This window comes from Bombus fervidus, chromosome 14 (assembly GCF_041682495.2).
Source record: "Bombus fervidus isolate BK054 chromosome 14, iyBomFerv1, whole genome shotgun sequence".
NCBI lineage: Eukaryota > Metazoa > Arthropoda > Insecta > Hymenoptera > Apidae > Bombus > Bombus fervidus.
Window position 1 is genome coordinate 9953845 of NC_091530.1, and position 15137 is coordinate 9968981.

A 15137-nucleotide genomic window follows, 5' to 3' on the forward strand; every position below is an offset into this window, starting at 1 on the left:
AAAAATTTCCCGTAGTTCAACAAATATATTGTTATCACAGTATTACAAATGCGTCAATTTCTTCAAATTTCATGAAATATTGATAAATTTGCGACCAAACCCTTGGGATTTCTTTCTACAATCACAGTTTTGAAGAAGTAAGAATCTAACTGTATATGTAAATTAATTGAAAAAGATTGTAAACTGAAACGTAGTACGTCAATGTCAGCTTCTAATGAAGTAACATAGAATTATTACATAGTTGTGTAATTTCTTCAAAGAAACTTTTGAAAGAAAATATCTCGTTCCAAGAGTTATAGTCTTACTGTTGATCGCATGCTTCAGTTTCAATTTTGAATCACCATTATCAATCGATTGATCGATCATTTCTCGACGCTAAGAAGTTCAATTGATCGATGCTCTTCGTTGCTTGATGGAACTTTAAAGTTCTCACCGGTGTAGCAGAAGTTTCTAAAGATATACGGGTTAAGAAACTGGCAAATACGATGCATTAATTCACTGTACAACGTAAAATATATTCCTTTTCACGCTTCGGATGTACAAATCTATTAATTTATATTTTTAACTTAAAAATCATCGCTATTCTAATAACAAATTTAACAAATCACAAATCAGGTTTATTATTTTCCAATTAGAACATCAATATATTATTCTAGTATTCTATTATTTGTTGTATATAAATGGGTCGTACATAACAGTTAAGTAATACATAGTGTGTTGCCGAGTTCCAAACACTTCGATAATAGTTGTGTTTCATTGCTTTACAGAATCCGAGGCCAGTTGGGACGAATGGTGGACCTACGACGGAATTTCAGGTAAGTCTTTAATCCACCTAAATCCGTCGTTAATTCAACTAACAGGGAAAGACTTCCAGAGTGTGCAAACTCATAAGATCTCAAAATATTAAGACCAAAGATCTAAACGATATAAATATATCCTTATTTTTAATCTTCGCGTTAAACAAATATCACGGTATAGTTAATTTTTATAAGTAACGATTAAAATAGAAGTAAAAAGGAAATGTAGTATCTCTTTTATGCGAATCCCACCCCCTGCCTCCACCCAGTAACTAATATTACATCACGCTGACTCTCTTGATTTTGGAAAATCTGATTTCCAAAGGAATTTCCATCAATTTTCCGAGTTGCCGGATAAAGTAATCGCCTGTGTAATTGCGAATCGATACCGATACCGGGCTGCTCAGAAAGAGAAATTAATCGGCACGAATTAATTTCCATTAATATTCGAGGATTTCACAATCGATTGCGTCAAGTTCGTCGAGCAACGTTCCGGTCTTTCGAGAACTCGACGGAATAATGAGATATCGGAAAGATTCCGCGTTAAAAATCACTCTTTCTCCGGTTGTCTACGGTAAGGCTAATATTGAAAAAGTTCTCTGACGAGCTGATACCTCCGGGACTATATTAAGAAGCTATGTTACGATAAATCGACATTTTATTTCTATGCAGAAGCTTACATATTTGTTTTCTTTGTTTCAATTTCTTTTTATATGAAAGTTTGTCTTCCTCTCTTATTTTTATGATGTATTAAGACGCAATGAACTTCTTAATAATTTGATATATATATAATATCTTATACTATGAATGATGATAATGAATTTTTATTATTTACTATACTATATACTATTACTATACTATTTACTATTTAGCTTATAAGAAAGAAGATGCGACAGTTCATGTGCAATCTTTGAATTATCAATTATATATTATATATATATATTAAATTAAATATTATATATATATATGAACTGTCGCATCTTCTTTCTTATAAGCTAAATAGTATACTTTGCCTTTTATGTGTCCTCAAATTATTTTTAAAATCCTACTGCAGAGAAATAAATTATTCAACTCGCTTGTTCATTAACATACAACACAGATAATATAGTCCACTTGCGTGTTGTTAAAATTCATCATCCAATTAATCCATGCCTAATTTCGATCATTCTCGAGGTAACAAGAAGGTTTCGGGATTTAAGTTGCCGGAGACATGAAAAATTGATCAGTTTCCGTGATACACGGGCTTGGTGGCGACGCAAAGGTCTCCTAATTTTCTTAATTTTAAGTTACGACGCCATCGAGTGGCTCGTGGCGCCGGCACGAATTTTTTAATCTCGCCACGCCGCCGAGTTTTTATTAAAAATAAGACGGCCACCCGATAGGGTTGTGCGAGGCGCGAGAGCCTCGAGTTTAGTGTTGTTCCGCCATGTGAGCCAGCTGCCACAAGAGATACAGTGCCGTATAACCTGGGTTAAGGCACGGTTCCTATAAAGCCTCGACCTCCCCCTTTCCGCAAAATTTTCGCTTCGCTTCTCGGTCGAATTCCTTTTTATCGCGTGAACTTTCTCACGTTCGACCTTCGTCTCACTGTGTGTGTGTGTGTGTGTGTGTGTGTGTGTGTGTGTGTGTGTGTGTGTGTGTGTGTGTGTTTAGAGATTTCATTCGCGCTCTGATACTTCAAAGTATGGCTAAAGTGAGAATTCTGGCACAAATGCAACCTGATTTACGCTTCTACTTATTTGCTGTTCTTTCTCTTGGTTTTGGAATATTATATTTTTTGTATATTTCGCTTGGAACGAGCGTCCTCATTTTGCTTGCGGTGAAGCTTTATGCTGTTCAATCAACCTTTGTAGAACTCCGTTTTGTTGGTTCGATAAAAATCAATATATCGTTCGAATAGTAAGTGTTAAGTCAAGTCATTAAGAAGAAATTCAATTTCCTGCAAGCATGGAAAAATTCTTTGGACTAGCTCTTCTAAGATGTTGGCGCTTATGTTTGCTAGGGTCCCAACTTACCCAACTACTCCCTCTACCTACATTAGGTCCTCGATTATTAAATTTTCCGGGCTCAGAAAATTCGGTTTGTCCCCCGCTATCGTCTTCCTTGAGCCCGGACAACTGTCGTCTATGATGTTTGTCTCCAGAAATAAAGAATCCATATCGCTGGATTTTGTCCTTGAATTTCACTGGTAGGCACGATCAGACCACTACAAGATCAGAGCAGGGGACTCCGTGTGACTTATTACTGTCATCGATGGCTCAGGAGTGGATTTTTAGGGTGCACCGAGGTCTCATATCGGGGACAGATGGCTCGGCCGTTTTTACAACCAATAACGGACTCCCTCCGTAGATATGTATATATATACCTGTACCATCTTATGCTCGTCTATCTATACGTTCAACATATCCTTGATTTCATCCTGACTGCGGAGAAAAATATCGCCATATGTAGACTCTACTTTGTCGTTTCTCTTCGCTGCGTGTACTCAGTGATACAACGTTGGATGTAAAATGGCTCACGAAACCTATTCGAACACTCATCATAGAAAATATATGTATCTATATATTGCACGCGTTGTATAAAACATTTTGAAATAACAAGTGTTACGACCGTTCGCGGAGAGACGCGGTCGCGAGGAAAACGCGTCAGCGAGAGGCGTAAATTCTCGCTACGATTCATATAATCGACGCCACGAATTAGTCGTTCCCCTGTTTCGGTTAAGATAACAGAGGTAGTTCAATGAATTTAACACTATTAACAGGCTAATATAGCTTATATATTTAACAATAAATTATATAATAATAAAAGCGTCACAAATTATTTAGCGATGAATACAGTTAATGTGTTACAGAAATTCGACCCGACTTTACGATATCTCTCAATGAATTCGTTAGACTAAGCGACTTTAATTTCAATCGTCAGACCTCTCGATGTATGTTGTTTGAATCTTCAAATGAGACTGATTGCCCTTCGATCATTTCTTTGTCTTCTCGGGGAGACGACCCCCACTACGCTCGGATCACGCGACCGTTCGCGTCTATGATCACGTATGCCACCTTCTTTGTTAGAATGAAATAACGGACCGAAATTGACATTTCTGGAACTCGTTGCTTGGTGACAATTATGCGCTCGTCGGTACATTGTATACTTTCCGTCGGGCAGATAAGACGATCTGTCTGTGATGATAGGACCGCGAGCGACGGTTAGAAATACGGCCTGTACTAAACCTCGTGGCGTAACAAGTATAATACAACATGATTTGAAAGTATAATAAAAGAATATAGCAGAATACAGTAACCCTGACACATGATGCGACTTTAAATAATAGAACATTTTATTGTTTAAGTTAACAACGAAGTTAAAAATAGACCCGCTAAATATTAAGATTTGTTAATATCAAATAAAACATTTTTTTCAAGTATCAGGATATATAACAGAGCGTGGAAATACAGAAGAATTTTTTGAGAAAGCGTGAAAAAGGAGAATGACAAACGAACTCTCGGACAGATATTCGACGTGGAATGCGCTGGGGAATGAAAAATTTTCAATGCTATGAAACTCCTCCAGGTGGCTTGGGATTAAGTCGGCCCCCATCGTGGTCGCGTGTTTCGCGTTCGTACGCAACTGGTAACCGTTGGCAAGCCTTGTGCAACATTTGAAGAGCACTTTTCCGGCCCTTGGAAGTACTATTTCGAAGTGAAAATGAAATTTCTGCCGCGAGACGAGACTGCCTTCATTTACACTGTGACGTATGCCAGTAAGGGACTTAGTGATACACTTGTTAAAATGCTCAGACGGTGCACCAGAGAGAGCATATCTTGCTTAATCCGCGAGCATAAGGGAGTTAATTAAGAATCTCTCACTAAACGCCAATGGCTTTGAGAACTAGGGACACGTTTATCTTGAAACATTGTTGTTAGTGTTTGACTACGCGTTTGAAGAGTTGAGAATTATAGTGATGTAAGTCAGTCTAGTTTTTATAAAATAAAGACTTCTATATTTATTATTATAAAATATCCACTGTACCTCTTTAAGTCTCGAGAACGTATTGCTTCTATCGTTATAAAGGTATAATTTAATTTATTATGAAGATGAAGGATGGTCTTTTTCAAGTTGAGATGAACGTGATTAAAGTCAAATTTTAAAAATCTGGACTCACGCCAGGTTGATTTTCAGCTCGTTGTTTGTGTCGAGCAGTATAAACTTATAACTTAAATTCACAATAAATACATTTTTTAAACCGATACTTTACCGATACTTTTACATAAAATTCCGGAAATGTTCGATCACTCTTATCACCCGAATTTTATCCTAGTCATGGAAAATAAAAATTCGAGTCAAGAATCAATTTTTCAACAAATCTGTGAAAAAGCATACTACATCCACGAAAAAGAATTGCATCGAAACTAATTAAATACAAAGCTGTGAAACAAAAATTGAAAAGTCGCAATTTCCAAAGTGAATATCGATACAATCAATTTTGATCGTAACATCGATGCACGCAAATACATATATTCGGAGGGGGCAAAAAAACCCCGACAAAATTTCACAGTGAAAAATGTCTGTAATTTCGAGTGATTTCAAGGTAGTACGTATTTCATCACACCCTTTACATTCATTGGTGAAAGAGGTCGATGGGATAGTAGATCGAGGACTCTAAAAAACCGCGTAAAACAGAAACGAATATATCTATCCTCCTCGTTTGTTTCATTGACGTTTCACGAAAAGAAAGCGAGGTATCTACCATTGTGTCTGAATTCGCTGTCGTGTCGAAATCAGTTCTGTGTTCACCGCAGAGTCGTACAAGGCTAACAGGGCTGCCCTTTGACCCAGACTTGAAGTCGTGCGTTCGACAATGCACTGGGGAAGGCAATCCGACACAAAGGGTCGTCGCAGGGGCGGATTCCTTTCATCGAATTTTCCGTAGCTACTTGATGTGGAGAGTACGGTTGACCTTGACGAACCTCGATAGAACAATCCTTCCGTTTGCAAATGAATCCACACAAATGGCCACTTTCAAGCGAAACGTTGAAATATCAAAGTGCAAATCCTACAAGGATTTATAGGATATTTCGAACAGGTACTAGGAATGCTGGGCCTCAAGCAACTTCTCAATTAATATCGAAGTGTTTAATATTAAAATAAAATAATATAGTAATAATTTCGTTGTAGTTTACAACATATTAATAATGTCTATTAAATGTCTATCAATATAAAAATTGACGGTAAATAATCAAAGCAAGGGAAAGAGATAGGAATCTCCAATCTCTTTATCGAATCAAACGAACATTATACGAAGAGCGTGAAGTAAATAAAGATAATTGCACATAAATAACGTCGTAGTAGCTCGTAATTTTCACTTTTCCACCTATTCCAATATTGTCGCGTGGTGATTCAGTGCGAGGTCACGCGTTATACGTTCTCTTCGATTTCATCGTTTTTTTATCTACCACGTGAAATTAACGCGATGAACGTAATTAATATTTCCTCAGATCTTAAATATATATTTTTAACAGATTTTAATAATTACACGTGATCGACGCTACAGATCGACTTACAGTTTCGACACTGGGTTGCATGGGTTATCGCAAAAGATTATTATCATAAAATTGTATTAACCGTCACAAAGCTGAAGTTCCAGATAACAAACAATACATCCCTCTTCTGTCTATAAAACGATCCAAATGATATAGTCGTAAAATACTGTAAAACGATGAATTAGAAAATACGATAGGACTTTCATGAAAGCATTATTTCAATAATAATAATGTTATATCAGCATTGATAAAAAATTTTAATAAACCACGTCAAAAATCTTTTAAAATTCAGACAAACATCGCTCAGAACGCTCTAGAATTCATTTACCGAAATTGATTTGCTTACTGTAACAATCTAGTACTAATTAACTAAAATTGATAATTTTAAGTAAGTAATAATCTAAAATTAATAGTTAAATAATTAAATAACAATCTAGAACTGAATCAGTAATTGTACATATTATTGTGAATATATATTTTAGTATATCGCAACGGTTAATCAAATTTTTACAATCGATCGATTAATCAAAATATTCATGCCTGCTTTCTCGCTTGTTAGTTTATTCGAAGATTTACGTGGTTTACCTGAATGATTTTCAGTTGACCTGTCGTTACTTCACGTTACAATATCCCTTCAAAATGAGAAGAAAAAGAAGAAGAGGAGATCCTTGGAACAAAATGAAATTTTATCGTCATAATAGCAGGTCGTTTGGTTCGTGTCACTACCCTTATTCACCGAAAATGAATTTTTTCTTTTTCCCTTTTATTTTTCTTCTGTACTTTTCCCCCCATTTTCGAGTTATTCCAAAGCGGCGAACCACGAACGTCTAAGCTCGCGGGCGGCCTTTTGGAACTTATTAAGCGAGCTCTTTATGAAACGGGCTTCGTTAAGGTGAAAACCGGGTCCGCATTGAAAGTGGAAGCGGCCGTGGTTTATTTTATAAATCCGAATGAAAGGTAACAATCGCATCCCTGTTATCCAACGAAACAGATAAATGTGCGTTGGCCTGGTTTCGATGACAAGATTGCCTGAGCGACTATACGATAACACTGCCAGCCGTCGTGCCGCTGTTCGCGGATTAATAAATTTTAATCGCGGTGTCGCGTTAATTTCTATTCTATTCTGACAATAAAGCTCGGAGACGTATGAGAATTTTCGACCGATTGAATTTTTCAACGAATCGCGTTTGTTTGGAGAGAAGCAACTGGAACAAAGCTTTGAAAATTAATAAACTCTAATATCGATTTTAAAAATTGTAAGAATTGTAAAACGAACATTTCTACGGATGACAGTTCGTCCTAGTTTAAAGCTCTCCGTATAAATGGCATTTATACCGTTATATTTTTGAACTGTTGATGTAATTTTAGTATCCACGAGAGAATTTTCAAAAATATAAAGAACTGTACGTAAGGAATTTCATATGGCTTCTGTAAGAATGTATCAATATCTTAAAGGAAGTAGTGAGAATTGTGAGATCAGGTTAACATTTCAATGACATTTGACAGCGGTTGTGCAGCATCTATTCTTTTCTCCTACGACCGCGGCATTATGAATGTTTTATGCCGCGTATTCCACCGCTGTGGTGACATTAGGCCTTTCGTCCGTACAGTTCCTGGATAATCTCCTTTGGAAAGCAAGAACGTCACAGGTAAATAAATAATTCCTTTCTCAAGTAAGTTCTGAAATGTATCGACCGTTGTGTATTTTTAACGAACTCGAGAACACTTAGGTTGACGCGATATTTATGTCGTATGATTTTATGTATCGAGGAAATTAAATTATACTTATGCACTTATGATTATACTCACATATACATATACTTATATCAAAATATATGTAATGAACTTTTTTTTTCCTTAATTAATTCTTCAAAACTGAACCTGTTAACACAAATGGCGTTGATCAGTTTGCTTTCTGTGATTTCTATCTGTCCATTTTCTTTTTCTGTTTGTAATTTGTAATAATCGACATTATGATATCTGTAACCATGAAAGGTAAATATCCCTTTTAGCAAGATTTATCCCGTGACGCTACGAATACTAGTGACCATGACAATATTATGCGAAATATGCACACCAAAACGTCGTTTCGCGGCAGAATGTGGAGAATTTCTGTAATTCGACAAATACAATGAAGACTGACCGCAGTTCCGCTTAGCTTTGCCGACGTTCCGCTGATAAATAATCGAATTTATTACCGTATCTTTAACGCGGATCGCGAACCTGCTCAATTAAGCGTACTTTAATTCGCGGATTATGGTTGCATTATGAACTGACATAGAGCGTTGTTGTTTCCGTGAATCGTCGAAAGTAAAAATATTACTTCAGAAAGGGAATTCACATCTGTGTAAATTGTCATAAGAGAATATACACGAATTACTTATTTTTTCGAGACAAGACTGTTTTTGGACTGTGAAAAAAATTTGATCTTTGTCAATTATTAAATGTTAACTCGTCATCGAATAAACGAAACATTCTATCTGACGTTTTTATAGAAAGAACATAATGCTTTCATACTTCACCAGCATCCGATAGACATCGCGTTCACCTTTCGAAAATGAAGAGGACGAATCGCAGTTGCTTTCGAGGCGGCCTCGTAGTATTTTCCCACAGCTAGATGCATCAAGAGTTGCGAAAAACGAGAAAGTAGGACGAGTCTATGAATAATAGAAACGAATGAATATTCGAGCAACCGGGAATATTCGTAGCAAGAATGTATGAAATAAGGTGAACGCTTTCGAATAATCTCGCGAATCTGAACGGAACGCATTTTCTAATTCGATTCGGAGACTGAGATGCTGGGTTCATTCGGCCAGATTGCTGCAGTAGAATATTATTTTAGGGAGCGGTATTACCTTTTAAACGTAAGAATTATGTGTTTTCTGTGGAAGGTTCCATGGAATTCGCGTAAGTGCTTTGCGAAAATAGAATACCTCCGCGGCAGAGAGACGCGTAAATTTCAGTTCCGTTGACATTTCTTCGGCGTATCTTGCACATCTGTATATCTATTCATGTTTCATTAACATTCAAAACTGTGTTTTGCGTACAAAAAATTAATATTAACACGATAAATTATTATTTTGTTCATTCGGAATTAAAAAATCAAAAAGATTGTTAATTAAAATACACTTGTTTACATTAGGTAGCAGAATGAAAGAAAAAAAGTCAGTAATCAAAAAAGAAAAAACAATGGCTCCAGCAAAGAATAATACTTCTATTTAATAGCCTGATCATACATTGGCTTATTCCACTTAACCAACAAACGCTATGTATTTAAGATCATTTCAAATAATCCTCTACCATTTTTCTGGACATACTTCGACTATTCTGACCACGTACTAGGTTACTCCACTCTACCAGTCATATCATCTTCTCAATTTCTTCAACAACAAATACACAAAAATCGCATCAAATACTACTCGTCCAAATAGAACGTATAGACCTATAAATATAGATGATCGATTTAGATGTGAACATTTCAAAAATTATTTAAACATATAGTGAATTATACTGCTCACATTATCAGGTAAAGATTATACTCCACGTCAATTGAAAATACGATTCGTAATATTCTCATTCTCAATTGTTTATGCATCTAAGGAAACACAAAGAAAAATCCTGAAACATATCATTGTTCATGAAACATGACATTGTTCTTTCCTTTTCACCAATGTCAACTAAACTTATCAAACCGCATCAAACAAGAAACCGTACCAAACTTACTTCCTTATCCCTTCGTCTCAAACACTTGGTCGTATTAATTCATCAGAAATACGGAAACAGAAAAAACATGAAAAACAAGACGAACTTAGAAAAGTCGTTTGCCGACCGGTTCGAAATCTGTGCGGGTGCATATTTGCCCTCTCGAGCGGTGGTAATGTATGCGTGCAATCCAGCCGGCTGCTGGATGAACCGGCACCAGGAGAGTTGGTTTTCCGGAAACGTATTCTATGCATACATGCATGTTCAACACCTGCGAAGCCCGGTCCGGCCAGGCAGGATGTTAAATTACGGCATTTAAATAATTTCATTTAATCTTTGCGCACGGACCAGGCTCTCGCTCCCCTACGGCCCTCCCGCGCACCGCGTCCTTGCGATTCCTGGTTCGACGGCCGAAATATTTTCTCGTGTAATTTCGCGGACCGCCGAAATAACCGCGGGAACTGGCACGGCCACCGACCGGCCACCGGAAACGCCTTCCACATTCTCGTTACAGCCTGTTTCGTTTCACAGGGATCAGAGCTCGGTGAAACGATTTTCTCTGGCGACGAACAGCCAAAACCCACGAAACATTGATATCGTTCTCGGATTGTTTTACGTTTGTAGATAATCTCGGCTATTGTCGACGGGATTTAGGAAATTTTATAAACTTCAAGGTACTTGAATATAGTTTTATTTCATATCTATAGATTATTTCCAATATTTGTATAGGCAGAAGTTCTCATATATTTAGAATTATTTACTTATTGAATGTTTAAGATGCTATATTTCTTAACATAGCGAACAGTTGTTATATTGTATAACGAAAGTTATAGAAATGGTATACGATCGATACACTAAATAATTTATTGTGTTTTTAAAATAATTGTTCGTTATGCATCGCATATGCTAAACTCTCTTTTCTACTGGAAGGTACAAGAAACTTGAAATAGATTTCACATTTATGTTATACATAGTACAATTATATTATTAAATTATTATTATTATATAATATTTTTTATATTTGAAAAAATAATGCATTTAGGGATTGACGTATAAAATAATACGCGAATTACAATTTTTTGCCGGACGAGAAAACAAAATCTCAGTTATGAGAGATTAATGGAATCTGAACGAACCAATCGTCCAAAGTCAACAGTAAACATCTAAGAAACGAAGAATGTCTACTTAAAAATCCCATTTCTTCAATTCGCATCTTCCATCCGATCATCGCGCAGCTGATCTCTCTGAGCTGAATAATTCTCTCTTAATCTTCCCCTTCGAGGTATCGTTATCTCTCTTCTATCTCGCGTCAATCGAAAACACTGGCGTGGATCGAGTATATTTAAAAATCTCCGGCTGATCCGGCCACGGTCGGCTTCGTTCTACTTTCTTCCACTGACGAGAACTTTGTCGAGCCTTAAGTCAGCACGACCGCATTCTCCGACCAGTGATAAAGATGGAAAGTGGCCGGGCATTTGCATGTTTATTCCGCTTCTTTAATTCCAGCTATCCTCTCGACGCGAGTCGACTAGCGCCGCCTTTTCCATCCGGAAAATATGTAGGAAGGAACAAGAGAAAAGAAAAGGTCTGTTTCACCAGCCTCCCTTTTCTTCGCCGATTCGCTAGTTTTTTTCTTTCCTTTTTCGAAGCTTGCGCGCCATCTGCCTTGCCTAGCAAGCTTCCCCAAAATTTATACGCGTATATTACGCCCGCTTTCCGTTTTCTCTCGCGTGAAAATTAACGAGCCTGCGGCGAAAACAGGAAGGAAAAAATGTCTGACGCGATAGATGATGAAATAGTGGGGATTTTTAGCGAACATTTATGAGACAATAGTTCGAGATATTTCATTTCGCGAAGAAAATTTACAGTCAATTTTTTTTTTTATTAGGAAAGAGAGAATTTTATTCTAAATAATAATATTTAACATACGAGTCGCTATATGCTTCTATTTGTACGCATGAAACTTGCGGTCAATATGCGTGCTGATTCGTATGATTGCATTGACTCTATCAGAAATAACCAATCAGACCCGCATTCCTTTGCCTAGCCATCTCATCGTCTCTGCATAATACATTCACTAAAGTAAAGGAGTTTTTACCGAAAACAATTCTCAAAAATACTTGCCCGACTATTTTTATTTTCCTGCTTATACAATTTTTATCCGACAACTATTTCAATATCTAAGATACTGGTGTGTTAAGTTGTTTTACTAATGAGTCCACTAGCAGGTTCCGAATAAAACGTTCTCTTTTTTCTCTTTTCTACTGTCTTTCTCTTTATTCTTTCTCCACAGCGCCATAGTAATATATATCACGTATCTATACCAATCGATATCAACTTGGACTCTTTCATTTTTGTTACTTTGAACCCGCTAATTTTCATTTCCTCGCACGCAACACGAACTTAACTCAAACGGTGCCATTTCCTAACTTAGATCTAACCCTATTCTTTTTCCACCCATTTAACAATTGTTGCAACGATTGGGGCATTAAACGTTGAAACACTGCCTAACAAAGGTGAAACGAAACGATTCTTGGCCGATTTTCGTTCGGTTCGTGATCCGACACCATTTGGACGTCGATAAAAGTTGAGCGGGAAATTCGAGGCCGAAGAATTCAATACAGAGGCGAAGGTTGGGTAGTTGGCGCGATCAATCCGACGATTAATCGCCTGGCGAGTCTATTTTTCATCGAAACTTGGAAGAACTGAATTCCCTGCTGTTCGCTTCCCTTTCTTCGTCGGAAGTTCGCGGCACGTTTCTTAGCATCGCTCTATTAATTAATAATTCACGACCCATTTTGACCGGCTTTCCCCTCCCATCTCTAACTTTACGATCGATATTTTCTTCTTCAACTTCGTACGCTGCTGCTGTAAATTTTCTTTTATGGCTGCCGCGGTTTCCACCGACTCGTTTTCCTTTTCGTTCGTTCGTTCGATCGAGAAAATGAAAAAAAGAAACACAGCGAACACGATCGTGCGAGTTCCCCGTTAAGGGAAAGAAGTAGAATTTAGTTAGAGACATCTGTCTCCCCTTTCGAAGTTTTTGCGTTTAATTGGACGCGAAAATGGTCGAAGAGATCCCTTCGAGTGAAGTAATTTAATTCACGGGGACGTGGGCTTCGTTGATTCGTTCGACAGCCGCGAAGTTGTTGCAGCTTTTGTACTGTTTTCGTGTTTAGTGGAACGGTTGATAAGCGGAGCAACACTTTGCGCTCTCGGTTCACAGGGAAGAAGAGGTAAATTCTATTTAATTCCCTGTTGAGGATGGAATTCCGTTCTTTTAAGGACCAAAGTAGAAGTAATTAGGATCCTCCTTAAGCAGAAGAAAATCTCTTTGCAGCAAACTTTTACCTCTGTATAATCTCGACCTTATCACTCATTCATGCGCATCCCCTTCTTTTTTCGAATTAAATTCAAACTCGTTCCAAAAATTTTCGGATTTTAGTAAATAGGAATTTTCTACGTTACGTTCTCTATATAAATCGCACGTGCTTATAAAGTTACAGAACTCCAACGTATTAGCTTGTCCGAAAAGTTTCTATCGTTTTATAAGGAAATACTAGACTCGCAATGTTCTTTGTTTTATATTAGTTTATTGAATTATGCACGAATGTGATAATAGCAATAGAGCGAAATGGATCATACCTTGTTGAGGTTATTAGATGTGTGAACAAAGGAACGCGTGGATAAATTGTAAGGTAGAAAATATATTTTAATACAGAAATGTAAATACAAATCGGAATATAATTTGAGCTGGTCCAGATCCGCACGCTAGCAGTGTTACCTTATGACTGAAAGCCCTGAAGCCATCGTCGCCTGTCTACTGTTTATGGTCTGCCTTCGTCCCAGTCTTTTGTCTATACGTTGTCGATGTCTTCAGTGCTTGAAAAGACTAGAAAGACCAGTATAGTTTTATGTATAGTTTTCTTAGAAGTGGTGACCATTTCAACATACCTAATTCAATAAAATAATATAAAACAGAAATTGTTGTTCATCTGTTATCACCTTATGAAACGAAAGAAGCTTTTCGGACAACCTATAAACCAGTTTGATTATATTATGGACACTTATGACGCGTTAATCCATTAACCACTTACGAAAGTGAAACTTTACGAAGGAGATGCTTCGACGTGCACTGCATCGACTTGCTTCATACATCGACGACGCTGTCTTCCTTTATAATCGCTTATCGTTCATTTACAAATGAGGTGTACATGCAGTTTGTTAGTTAGTTGTGGTAGCCGGTATAGTTGTTGTTACGACCGTTCGCGGAGAGACGCGGTCGCGAGGAAAACGCATCAGCGAGAGGCGTAAATTCTCGCTATGATTCGGCTAATCGACGCCGCGAAATAGTCGTTCCCCTTGTTTCGATTAGGATAACAGGGGTGGTTAAACTGAAATCAATGCTGTGTTAACAGGTTAATATGACATATATTCAACAATAGATTTTACAGTATTCTGAGCGTCACAAGTATTTGACGATGAGTACAGCTTATGTGTTACAGAAGTATGACTCGACTTGACGATATATCTCGATGAGTTAGTTAGACTTTACGAAACGGATTGATTTAAAGGTAGAACCGTGTTAGACTTGTTGATTGTTCGGACGACGAAAACGGACTGCTCTGAGAGTGACGACGCTGTGTCAGAGGAGAGCTAGGAAAGGGTGTGTCTAGCGCACGGGATCATCCGATTTGTTGATGACAGTTTTTGGCCAGGAAAGCGAGGGTAATAGACATTGTTTCTATTGACTATTACGATTGTTGGTGGACTAGGAGGGGCCTTACCGCCCTCGATAGAAGGTTGGTGGTGGGAAGCATCGCACGTGTGAAAAAGAACTAATTTTAAAATGTTTTCCGGACACAAACCAGAGATCTTAGAAAACGCCTTCGTAGAGAAGATCTTTGTTCGATCTGAATGACTCTAGTTGGAATTTTCTAAGATTTATGGTCGGTCCTTGAGATTCTTAAGGGTACGCAATAAGGATGTGCAGATATGGTTGCCATCCCGGCTCGCGATGCGAGGCCCGGTCCAGGTAGGGAGTCGACCGACGTAACAGTTGTGTTTGTGATAGTGCTACTGCTGGTATTGAGGCCGAGAT

At 37.6% G+C, this 15137-nt stretch overlaps 1 protein-coding gene across 5 annotated transcripts in view; it reads left to right on the plus strand.

Moving 5' to 3' along the window:
- Carpa (Carbonic anhydrase-related protein A) overlaps positions 1 to 15137 on the plus strand; it is a 232892-nt gene that overhangs the window by 123887 nt on the left and 93868 nt on the right. For all 5 annotated transcript variants that reach the window (XM_072016303.1, XM_072016304.1, XM_072016301.1 and 2 more), the window contains exon 2: positions 768 to 815. In XM_072016303.1, coding sequence (XP_071872404.1) covers positions 768 to 815 — 48 coding nt within the window. The remainder of the gene's footprint in view (positions 1 to 767; positions 816 to 15137) is intronic.